The sequence below is a fragment of the Monopterus albus genome, unplaced genomic scaffold (assembly GCF_001952655.1).
Source record: "Monopterus albus unplaced genomic scaffold, M_albus_1.0 scaffold3.1, whole genome shotgun sequence".
NCBI lineage: Eukaryota > Metazoa > Chordata > Actinopteri > Synbranchiformes > Synbranchidae > Monopterus > Monopterus albus.
The window spans coordinates 10,867,231-10,879,850 of NW_018127883.1; the positions used below are offsets into that span (position 1 = coordinate 10,867,231).

The 12,620-nt window shown below is 41.0% G+C and overlaps 1 protein-coding gene across 2 annotated transcripts in view; it reads right to left on the reverse strand.

The window, feature by feature from the left end:
- Positions 1-12,620, reverse strand: part of sh3kbp1 (SH3-domain kinase binding protein 1) — a 32,922-nt gene that overhangs the window by 6,685 nt on the left and 13,617 nt on the right. For both annotated transcript variants that reach the window (XM_020601666.1, XM_020601674.1), the window contains 8 exons: positions 9,454-9,568; positions 8,377-8,483; positions 7,364-7,508; positions 7,141-7,220; positions 6,137-6,226; positions 560-629; positions 370-464; positions 71-166 (listed from right to left, as the gene is read on the reverse strand). In XM_020601666.1, the coding sequence (XP_020457322.1) occupies positions 71-166; positions 370-464; positions 560-629; positions 6,137-6,226; positions 7,141-7,220; positions 7,364-7,508; positions 8,377-8,483; positions 9,454-9,568 (798 nt within the window). The remainder of the gene's footprint in view (positions 1-70; positions 167-369; positions 465-559; positions 630-6,136; positions 6,227-7,140; positions 7,221-7,363; positions 7,509-8,376; positions 8,484-9,453; positions 9,569-12,620) is intronic.

A 12,620-nucleotide genomic window follows, 5' to 3' on the forward strand; every position in this document is an offset into this window, starting at 1 on the left:
TGAGACTTTCTAGGCTTCAGACATCACAGTAAACAGACAGTATTTGCATGTGTCAGGATATCAAAATTACCTCTTTCTCAACTTCTAGCAGCTTGACAAAGTTATCTGGGAAGACACCCTGCCTTCCCCCAATCTCCCCCATCCACCAGCCTGCATCAGCACAGTCCTGGAAGAAACACAGCAAAGTGTCTGCTCTGAACTACAGCTTAATGATTGCTAAGTGATATTTAGTGTGCACCTGGATGCAAATGATGGTTTTCTTACCAGCACCCAAACACACATCTAACCAAATGATGCAAATACAAAAGTGACAAAGCAGACACACCCACAAGTAAAGCAAATACATACATATATACTGACTTACAGTACCTTGGTGATAATGTTGATGACATCCCCCTCTTTGATTGATAGCTCGTCTTCATTTTGTGCTTCATATGGAAAGAGGACCTTACACTGCTCCCGCCCTGATGGGCAATAAATTCAGAGAAACTCAGACAAGGCCCAGTGAACAAATCAGTACACCACAGTAACAATACACCATAAAGACTTAACCTCTTACCTTTAGCTTTGCTGTCAGGCTCAGTCTTCATGATTTCAGTGGTAGCACTTGTTGGTTTTCCCTCACTGGCCTGAAAGATAAAGAGATGGAAGGAAACCTTTAATTTCAAACGCCTGCACACATCTCGGCCTCAGATACACTTGCAAAAACCGAAACTGTCGGAGAGCAACAGCACAAAACTAGAAGTAGATGTTAAAAGACACAAAATCACCTATGTGATCACATATTTCTCACTTAATGATTAAACAATAAAACAATGAGTCTTTCCTTTTCCCCCACCATCAACAAACTTTTAACTTTGCCATTTTTCTATGACAAAGTTGCCGCTACCAACACAAGCCCCTCTAGTCTGCTCTCTACAGTAGATAACATTTTACAATCAGTGGCTCAATTTGATGTTTTTGATGCAACCACTCTGAGTGACTTGGTTGGGGACTTAATAAAGTTACCATGGTGCCTTTCAGCAGCCTTTCTAGTGTATACCGCATCCATGGTTTGCTTGAGGTGTGGTCGATGTGAAGGTGGAGACAGTGATAGTGCGACAGTGATGGCATGTTTACTCGTCACACTCAGTGTAGACATCTCTGCAGTAAATGTCTCTTTGTATGATCACTTTAGCATACTAACATTTGTCAATGAAAACAAAGTACAGCTAAAAGTATTTGGCCATAAACACTTAGACAAACTGACCTTTTGACCTGTTGGTCCAAATAAAGCAGTCCATCATGGGTCCAACAGTTAATGAGATACAGTAGCTCACTTAAATCATAATTGTCACCTGCTGTGTGGCACTGGACAGTCAGGACATCACCAAAATCACAGGGTACCGCAAATGTGTGTACAAAGCTTCATGGCAATCCATTCAATAGTGAAGATTTTAACCACTAGCTTGACTTTAACTCACACATAACAAATTAAACATAAAAAACAGGACAAGTAAAGTAGAATAATGCAAAATTAATTTTCACTCACAATTCTTCAAAAATAAACTGTTGAACTGAAACAATCATTCACTCCAGTAAACAGCAGTGTCCTACACTCCAATCCAAGCAGTTAATTAAAGAGGATGAGATTGGATTTAGCACAAACAGTGGTCTGTGTCCCCCTGCTGGTTGATGTAGGTATTGCAGGTGGCCCCTGACCATGCATTCAATATTGTAGCTACACTGTACGAATCTCTTTTTAAAATGTTATTTTTTAAACACATTTGCATGAATTACTTATTATTTGTAAATGATCTAATTCATACAAATGTACAATTTAGAAAAGCCAGGGTGGCTGTTGGGATTAAAATGGCACCTATTCAGCCTTCTTTGTCAGAATGGTGATCCCTGGGCCACAATTAGTTGAAAGCCCCTGATTTAGCACAAAACCAACAAAACAACCAACCAACTTCATGATAAAGTATGTATTTTCCAGTCAGTGTGTTTGTGTACATGAGCAGCTCAGGCTGTTAAAGGAGCCGTTGTTTCCCAGGTGGAGTGGATCCCTCGACTGTTTGTGGAACCAGGGTGGCTTTTCCATAGGAAAACACAACCCCACACACCCTTATTCACAGAACCTGGCCTGTGCCAAACACACGCACAGCTCTGCTCTGTTGGGTCAGAACATCCACAGTGTCTCAGCTTTTCTCCTCTCTCTACAAACTTCTCATACTTTACTTCCCTCCTTAATGAGGCCCATGTGGTGCCACAAGCATTGAGACACCATTAGAACATCACAGACATGGCTCTATGTCCACTATCACACACTGCTGAGCCTCAAATAGATAACAGGAATCGAACAGTTTCTTATTGATGCTACTACTATTTTTAGTTTACAGTTTTGCTATGTTTATTTTTAGGACTCCTCAGACAGTCGGGGTTTCGTTTTTAACTTTCAGTTTAATTGAGTGCTATTTTCTTATATGGTGCAGGAGAAACCAGACATGACCGTAAAGCTGGGTTTACTGTACATCCTATTGTTTCTTAGCAACTCAATTTCCACCTGCAAAACAAAGCATGCCCACAGGCAGGAAATTCAAACAGGAACAAAGCCTGCATGGTGAAAGAAGAAATGAACATTATCAACCTGCTGTGCTGCACACTGCGCTGGCCTGGTGCTTTACCAATGAAGTCATGCTTTCCGGCTCCACAAGAGGAAAATTAAACGATGCATTGATTTAGTAAATGTTCTGAAAGTTCAGCGTTCACAAGCTGTGACATACAATATGCCAATGTTTTTAAAACTGCTGAGCCCATTTATTATTATTTGGGTGTAGAGTCTGTGGGAACAGACGTCTGTTTCCTTGTAGATATGCTTGCTCTTGATCCTATCCTCCACCGTAAGCAGTCACATTTTACCGTATGATGATGAATCTGACCCCAGCCTTACACTAATTCTATCCAGTTACCTCTGCTTATGCACAAGCTCTGGCATCTAACATTTTCCCTGGTCTCAATATGTGCAGCAGAAGCAGACTTCCTCATTTTTTGTCCCTAGCATGGGTCATGGGCCTCACAGCCTAAACCTTTGCCTTGCTATCTAAATCTGTGGACGCTATAGACATTAAGCTCTGTGTTGGCAGTTTTTTTCTGTACAGCTCCCCACTGTTCCTTAGTGGGCTGTCAGAATAACCATCTCAGAAGAAAAGTCAATTTGTTGCCAATAAAACCACAACAGGTTTCTTGCCCACTCCTATTTAGTTTAGTAACTTAGAAGGTGTCTTCCTGAGCTGTTGAGAGTGAGGACGTGGCTGACATCAAATATGAACTTCCCATTTATGAATACAAGGACTAAAAAACATGGTAGTGGAGCATCAAAAATCAAAACAGGCACTTGTACAGAGTATGATATACAAAGCTGGTGCTGGCCTTTTCAACTACACATTAAAAGCCAGTTAACTAGAATGATAATCCCTGACACAGACACCTCAAAAACTTTACTAAAACATGTATATTTTTACTATGGCTATTTTTTATTAAACTAAGATGCCACTAGCACACCTAAAATGACACTAAAGATCTTTCTATTTATTGTAAGCTCAGCTGACCTCAAGGATGAGTGACTCCGTGTCACCACCAAGAAAACAATCTGAGGAAACACTGAGCACAGCTTCTACTGCTAGAATGAAAGCTGAAAGACGTTAGACACTGGTCACAAAAATAATGCAAAGTATTGTAATCAGCCTGAAAAAGAGCACTCAAATTATATGTTAATGCCAGCATTCAATTACTATGTCACGCCACACTGGGACTTCACCCACATGAAATCAGCTGACCTTCAAGGTCAAATTAAAGTCATGTGGCTTCGTGTGACTCAGCTTCTCCCCCCCGAACAGAGGCATTCTGCTGGCACCTCCTCCAAAGCCTCATGGGGAGCAGAGAGGCTCGCCTCACCATAAAGCAACATAACAGCCTCCTGCTCAGTAGGACAGGCTGACAAACATCCTTTAGAACAAACTCGCGTACACCCCCCACACACACACATCCGTAGGAGCGTCTGGAAAATTTCAAAACCACTTTGGGCTTTTAAAAGACTGTCTTTACATTCTGTGTCTCTTATGTTCTTCATTTGCTTTTCATTTTTGTGTGCTTCATGTTCACATGATCCTAAACACCACTGTTATGGTTTCTCTTTAGTGCCATTTAAGAACTTGGCTTTACAGCGAGAGAATCTGGATTTTCTTATTTAGGTTAAAGATATACCCTACATTCAAATTTCAACTTAAGTATAACTACATAGTATTACAAAATATACTAAAATATCAAAAATAAAAGTACTCATTCTGCAGAAAAATTGGTTTTGACTGACAAAGTTTAATCCTGTGTTTCTCAACCTGGTGCTTGGGACCTTCCAGTGGGTCACAAGTTTAATCTAAAGGATCAAATTAATTAAAAACAATTCTACATACAAAGGTTTGTCAATTATTTTTGGAGTTTTTGTGAAATATTGGGTAATTTTACCTATTTGGGCCAACAACAGTTATTTAAATTAAACTATGTCAGATGTTTAGACAGGAAATGTCACTAAGGCAGAACAAGGCAGGGACATCTGGCATTTGTCTCCTGGGGCCCAACTTTTTTCATTTAAGTGCTCACAAGCTGTTTAGAACCACTGGTTTTATCTTTACTAGTGTGTTACGTTTTACAAGTTTATCATAAGTGTAAAATCTTAATATGAAAAGTAACAATACCATAAATGTCGTAGACTAAACGTAAACTCAAGTAAAGCCCAATGGGTAGCTGTGGTTCAGGAAGCGGAGCAGGTTGTCTCCTAACCAGAAAGTTGGTGGTTTGAATTCCAACTTCTCCAGTTCACATGTCAAAGTGTCCCTGGGCAAGACAGCGACTCCAATTTGCTCCTGGTGGCTGCACTATGAGTGTGTGAATGTTTTTATGGGTCAAGTGGTGAATAGAAAATAGTGTAAAAGCACTCTGAGTCTGCTTTGTTGCATAGAAAAGCACTATACAAGTACAAGATCATTTACTTCAGAACTTAACTTACTTAAGTGCTATACTTAATACTTTCCACCACTGATTTTAAACCGAATCTGAAAATTTGAGAGAACTAACTCTCACTAAATGTGTTTAAAATAAAAACAAAGGTGTCTGAACCACCAGAAACTATTAGAAGTAAGAAATTGCAGTGTTAGTGAGCTGAGCTTTCAATATCATGTCCATGAACTAGACTGTATTCATAGCAAAATGTCAAAAAGCATGTTCTGTATTGACCAACAAATACAAAAGCCTCCACAGACACAATTATTTTATAATTATAATTTTCCTACACTACACCAAAAAATCTCACACTACCTTCTGAGTAACTAAACAGCACCGTGACTAAGCCACACCACTTGTAACATTGCTTAATTTCATGTGAAACATTGCACGTTACACAGAAAAATATGCTGAGGAGACCAGAAGAACACAATAAGAGACAAAGGATGAAAAGAAAATAAATTCAGTGGCTGAAGAAAACAAACATCTAAAATAAAAGACGACATGAAGGGAGAAAGAGGAGTAAAATAAAAAGTGGCCCCACCGTCCTCTCTTCTGGTTCCAGATACAGTCAGACAGACAGTCGGAGGTCTGCTACCTCAGTGCAGACAGCAGCCGGAGACAGTGCGTGTGACTATGCAAAAACCTGTGAAAAACTGTATTACTGTACCTCCCTCTCTCTCTCTCCACACTATGGAGCTCTCACTTCTGCTTAGCTTGTCAAATCCCTGCAGAATGCGCATGTGTGAGCGTGTGGGTGCGTGTCAACATAAAACCACTTCCTGTGCTGTAAAACTGCAACAGAGGAAGGGGAGGAGCCAAAGCTGGGACTTCCTTCCCTCACTAGTCACAATACAGTGATCACAGTATCAAAAATGAATAAGTGAGGTGTCACATGTGTGTGTATATACATGTCTCTCTGTCATTGTGTGGACAAATTTTAGTTCAGTATCATCACTGTGAGAACATTTTGGACAGGCTTCACATCTTCGAAGGGCTGTCAGAGTTAAGACCTAGTTTTAGGCATTTAAAGGGCTAGGGAATGCAATACATCCCAACTATAGAAAAACAAGTGTGTGTGTGTGTGTGTGTGAGTCACCTTGTCCCCATCTGAGTCCATGTCCATAGAGCGAGGTCTGAGCTTAATGGGTTGGTCTTTAAAGATGTCACCAAAGCCAAACCCTCGGACCTATGGGTTGATTAAAGAGGGAAAGTGACACAGAATGGATTTCATGCAAGAACATTTTTGAATGGTTCATGGCCCATAGATTTAGATACTATAAACACATTTTTCTAAAGCAAATCTTATCTCTGACAGACAATGCTTCATCAGCATCAACAACTGCACCCCATCTACTGCCGCCCCCTCCTTTTCATCCTCTGCTAAATTCCACTTGAAAGCAATATCACAAAACACAGACTCAGTTTTCACTGCTATATTTACTGTGCAATACAGTTTTGGACAGCTGCATTTTAAAATTTTGTATACTGTTTTTTTAAACTGGATACTGTTTTTGTTTTTAAAATTCTCTTTCCATACATCGATACAGTATACTGCTATTTTTCTAAGCAAGCCTATAGTTTGTTTATTGTTTTGCTATATTATTCTGCCATAGTGGTGTTATTTTGTAAAGCACTTTGGTCAACTCTTGTTGCTGTTTAATGTCCTATATAAATAATTTGATGCTGACATCCAGCTCTGTATCTCCACCAAACCTATTATCCCTCTCCACCCACTCAACCCTGTGTCAGTCTGGAAGAAATACAAGCACTGGAGCACACAAAGATCCTTAACAACAAATCAAAAATAATCATCAGAGTCCTTGAAACACTGACTAAAACCATCTGAAAATCCTCCTTCTGTTCTCCATCCTTCCCAGGTCATTAATCTAGGCATCTTATTTGATTCATCATTCTCATTTTAGAGACACATTACTGTAAAAACAGCCCGGCCGTACCTCTGCTGCTGAAACTTTGATCCATCCTTTTGTCACTTCCAGCCTAGAATCCTGCAGCAGCATCCTATATGGTCTTCCAGTTAATTTCCTCCATAAGCTACTAAAGCACCTATCAGTCACATCTTTACTGGACATGATTGATTACCTTCTTGGGCTGGATTTCTCCTGACCCTGGTTCTGACCGACCGTCCCCTCCATCACCTTCACTGCCTGGACTGTCCTTACCTACATACACAAACAATACACAATATATATTACTGTGGCTGCACTCCTGAAAATGTTGATTTTGTAGAAAATATTTGATCTATATTGACATATCAATAAAATATTAACAATAATTTTCCACCATCTATGTGACTGAAACTCACTTGTGCAGCCGCTGCGAAGCTCCTCCTGTGAGGCGGAAGTGTCTACTGAGGGTGTGTCGGACTCTGCCAGGATCTCTTTGGTGAAATTGGAGGGAAACATTCCTGTCTTCCCATTAAGAATTCCCTCCCACCAGCCCTCCTCTACCTGTAGGAGGATAATGAGGTATGACAAAATGCTGCAGATCAGCTAATATGGACTTTGTGGTGACAGAGTTTCATCAATTTTTAAAATCCTGTTCTCAGTTTCCACTTTATTAAAAGAACACACTGTACCTGACATAACTGTACAAACAGAACTGGAGGCAGACAGAGTACTAAAACAAATGCATTTAATGATTCTGATTAAAGCTGATTCTGATTTAAAGAAATACATTCAAACAATGCACTAGGTGTACATGATACTTTAGTTTAACAAAAATACTAGGAGTTCTTGGCAAAAGTGTCCAAAACCAAATCAATAAAATTAGATGTACAAACAAATAATATCCCTGTCCATTTTGCTGCCTTTAAACAATCAATCAAACAAAAAAGTATTTGTTGTATTTGGATCGTTTGCTCAGTCTGTCACTCGTCCAGAATATTTGAGTAAATACAACAGTAAAACAAAAAAATATTTGTCTGTCCCAGAGAAATCACAAGAATATTCAATATCTACTCTAAATATCTGAATGTTTTAATTCTATCAGCAGCCAAGGTGGGGAGTTTTCATACTGTACCCGACTAATATGTGGTTTTTGAAGGTGAAACCAATGTAGTTCAGAACATGAACAAACAGGGATCCTTCAGTTTGTTTATTAAAGACTTATAACAAAGATGAACTTGTCAATACTCTGTGGCAGAAAAACTGTGCAACAAGGACACTGTTACTAAGCTAATAGAATATTTTCATCAAATATTGTGGATTTACAAATCCCACTTCTACTTGTGTTTTGGGGGCTGATTTTTTCCCACTGGCCCTATCTGTATATAACACAAGGGTTCGTTAGGAGTCCAGTAAATGTGAGCAGTCTTACCTCTGCTATAATGTCAATGATGTCTCCTATTTTCAGCTCCAGTTCATCTTCATGCTGAGGCACATAGCTGAACGCCGCTTTACACCTCCGCTTACGGATTTGGTCCCCTGCAGCGTGCGTACACACACACACACACACAAAACAAGAGTGTATGTGTAAACATATTTTTGTCTTACGTACAACATAATTAGTTTATGCATTTATCCATAATCCACAGTGAGTGAGCAAGAGGTCACTGATTTATTAAAAGCCCTCATGACTAAATTCTAATATGCTGACCTTTGACCTTTCAATTAAAGGACAGTCTAACCAGCACTGACACCAAATGTTCCCACTGGCCCGCACTTGTTTGTCCTATACTCATTTGCATGCTCATTACTCTTGACTCATCCCACACCAGCTGGCGTGTGGATACACAACCATGCAGTTCATATTCTGTGCACTAGGTGTCATTCTTGTGTAACACAATCACATGTAAGGGTGTGTATGCAGCTATATACACAAAAGCCTACAGCTATGAGCAGAGCATAATACAATGAGCTATTTGACACATATGTCAAAGGCCTCCCATCCAACATACAGAGGAGCAACACCACCAGACTGGAACTGTAGTCACTGTAGCCATTCTGTGTCATCATGTCACTTTGTGCCTCTATGTATTCATTTTACACCTTTCTATAGACCTTTTGTTTTTCTTTGTAGCTTCTTGCACATTTGTGTTGTCATTCTGTGCCTGGTTTCAGTCATTATGTCTCTTTGTTTTGGTGCTATGGTGATTTTTGTGCCTATATGTATTTGTTTTGCATGTCTTTTTTGTCATTTTGTGTCTCTTACTAGTCATTTTGCATTCCCCTGTAAATGTTTCATTGCCTACCCAAAAAGAAATGTTAACAGTCCCATTCCACCCCCCTGACCTCAGCCCTGAGCATGTGTATATACTGAGTATGAAGTATGTGGATACATATTTGGAATAGAATGGTGAGGAATGCTTGACCCACATCCCTCCTCACACTAACAGGCTCTATGTTTGAGCCTAAAAACTTGGTGACTACAGTATATGAATGCAGAGCTGAGTACCTTTCCTGCCCGGTCGTATGCTGGGCTCAGACACCGGGCTGGCCCTGCCATTGGAAAGGTCCGTTCTGCTCATGCTTGCCTGTCCTCCATCCCTCTTAACCTCTTTCTTTATCTCCTATAGAGAGAGACAGAAGAGATGATTAGTGGAGGAGGAAGAGGAGGTGATGAAAAATGGTAGGAGAGATGTAAAAACAGGTAGGTTTAGGTGAGAAAATGTGGGCTACAGAAGGAGAAATAACAGAATGACAGGGAAAGTAAGAATAAAGATAAATGACAGTAAAGACAGTCATGAGTTATTTACAAGTATGTAGCAATAACTAAAAAACAACTATGTTCAGATCATTTAGGCATTTATCTGGGATGCGATCATCAAATATGGTGAATGTGTATGTGGTCAGATACTGTTGTAATTAAGCTGATGTGACCAATCCACATGACATACAAACTGCTTCTTTGTTAGTCATATTACAGAGTCAGTGTCTCTGGTATGTGTTACATAAAAATTATTTCTAGATTTAAAATTTGGTAAATGAGAACACACAGATCACAAATCCATGTTCTAGTTAAGGCACTGGTATTGGGAGATGACAGTTTGGATTGATGCAGCCCTTAAAATGATCAAATGAACAATGACAGCAGAAAAACTATTTAAAGAAAACCTGCTAGTATAAAAAAAACATCATTTATAACTAGGTAAGAGGACGTGTTACACTTCTAACTGAACTGGCATCCAATCAAAACACATCCCGCCCAGCATCAGCTTCTATTCTCCTGGTTCATTTGCAACTGTAATGTCAATATTAACTTGTAAAAATGCTAATATTGAAACCCTTTTAATATCAGATCAATATTATGACTGAGAAACAGAAGTCTGCTGCACATCTAAATGACAAATATGACTAAAATGTTGCTGACAAATGTTAACTGGATCAAAGGACAGGCTCCCGTTTTTTCAAATCTCTCCTAACACAGCAGTCCCATGCCTGAAGACAATCCCTCCTAAACTAATCTGAGGCTTCAGCAGTCTCAGCTGGACTAATTAGGTGAGTAGCCGATAGATGTTAGCACGGGCGCCATTAGGGGGGTAAAGTTAGGAAGATTCTAAGGGCCCACGAACTTTGGGGGCCCACAGACTGAGGTAGAGGGCCCAACTTCAAATTTTTTCCATAGGGCCCAAAACTGCTAGCGGCGCCCCTGGATGTTAGGGACTCTCTTTGTTACCTTTCCTGCAGCTCAGCAAGAAATTGTCAAACTTAAACTGCTGAGACACCGATAACCCTTTCAACAGACTGAGTATTGTATAAAGATACAGGAAAATGTGACCCTATGTTTTAGAGCTTGAAAAAAGGAACAAGCTTTAACAAAAAAGACACTGAAAGACAAAGACTACACCTACATTTACTTTGTTTTTCTCAAAAGCTTGTGATGACTAGAATAAACCATTTCTGCAAATGGGCCTGTCACTTGCAAATCCCCATACAAAAATTATCATTACTGATTCATGTTATCAAATTTGCTATGTAGTAAACATTCTTGTGTATTCAATAAATGTAAATAATGTTTGCCCAACTTCTGTCCTGGCTGCAGATGTTGCTGTGTAGCAGCAGTATTAGATTTCAGTGACCCAGGTGACCCTCACTGTTTATCTGCAGACAAACAGCAAGAGATTGTGAAGCTTGGACAAACATACAAGCAAAAAAACCCACCTCCTCCCCTTCACTGCTGCAATCTTTCCCTCAGTCTCTGCCATCTTCCTGTCCCCATGACTTTCAGTCGCATAAAAGAGTCACAAGATGCCATGCAAAACTGATCAAGAAAACCGGAGGGAGACAGGCAGGCAAATAAACCGAGTGACAGAAGAATCAACAAACAGGCAGATGGTGAGAAAACAAACAGGGAGACACACAGACTCTCAGAAAGACTAGACATGATGGTTCGCATTTCTCCACTACATTCATCATGACACTGTTTCATCAGCCCTGGCCTGTGGCAAATGCAGCTCTGTGAGGCAGCCTGGGCACACACTGACTCACAGTGTCACACGTTCTGGTTGCGTATGGCCTGGTGTGGTGTGAAAGGCTTAATGAGCCACAGAGATCCAAAAATATCAGCACGAGGAGATGTTTCCAGTTCATCTGAGGCCATTTTAGGAGCTTTAAAGGTTACTGGCTGGAAACAATGCTGGAGTAAGTCTGACTGTTTATACTTATCTCAACCACAGATTTGGCATTCTGCAGAGAAGAGAGTCACATCCTCAGTGGTTGAGAGGCCAATTAAAATCAATCATACGATATATGGATCCTTCTCATACAGGGAAGGACTGAACAGAAACGAATAGATTTTTGGCTACTTGTGGGCTGCACATCAAACTAACACATATTTTTACCATGCAAAGTTTTTTTTTTTGGCAAATGTGCACAGTTTCCTCATTTCACACTTAGTAGATATGGAGCAAACTTAGCATTAACATGGAGTTGTGTTTTGGGCCACCTGATCCAGCTGGACTCAGGACTTCCTGACCAACCGCCCCCAGACTGTCTTGCTAGGAACACTCGCATCCTATGTTTTCACCCTGAATACTGGTGTGCCTGAGGGATTTGTAATGGGCCTTCTGTTGAATGTGTCATACACCACTGTGAAATTTGTAGATGATTCATCAGTGGTCTAATCATGAACAATGGTGAGACTACAAAAAGGGATGAGGTATGAAACCTGACAGCCTGGTGCTCCACTAATAATGAGGGCTTTGGCGGACCAGAGGTAATCGGCTCTAGGGGCAGGATCTCGTCGGCACACTGTAGACCTGGTACCCTGGCGGGGACACTGTTGTCGGCGCACCTGGGTTTCTTGGTCTCAGCGGGGACGTTTTGGCAATCATGCCAAAGGGCGGCCTCTGGGGCGATGTCAGCGCGCCGGCCGACCCGCTCAGGGGCAGGATCAGGAACAGGCTTGAAGGCGGCGTCGGCACACTGGCCGACCCGCTCAGGTGCAGGACCAGGAACAGGCTTGAAGGCGGTGTCGGCGCGCCAGCCAACCCGCTCAGGAGCAGGAACTGCAGCAAAGACCCTGGCTGGTGGTTCACCATCGGCACTCCGATTGCCCCCGGCCCTGGTGGGGACACTGTTGTCGGCACACCCGGGCCCCCTGGCATCAGAGGGGACGTCACC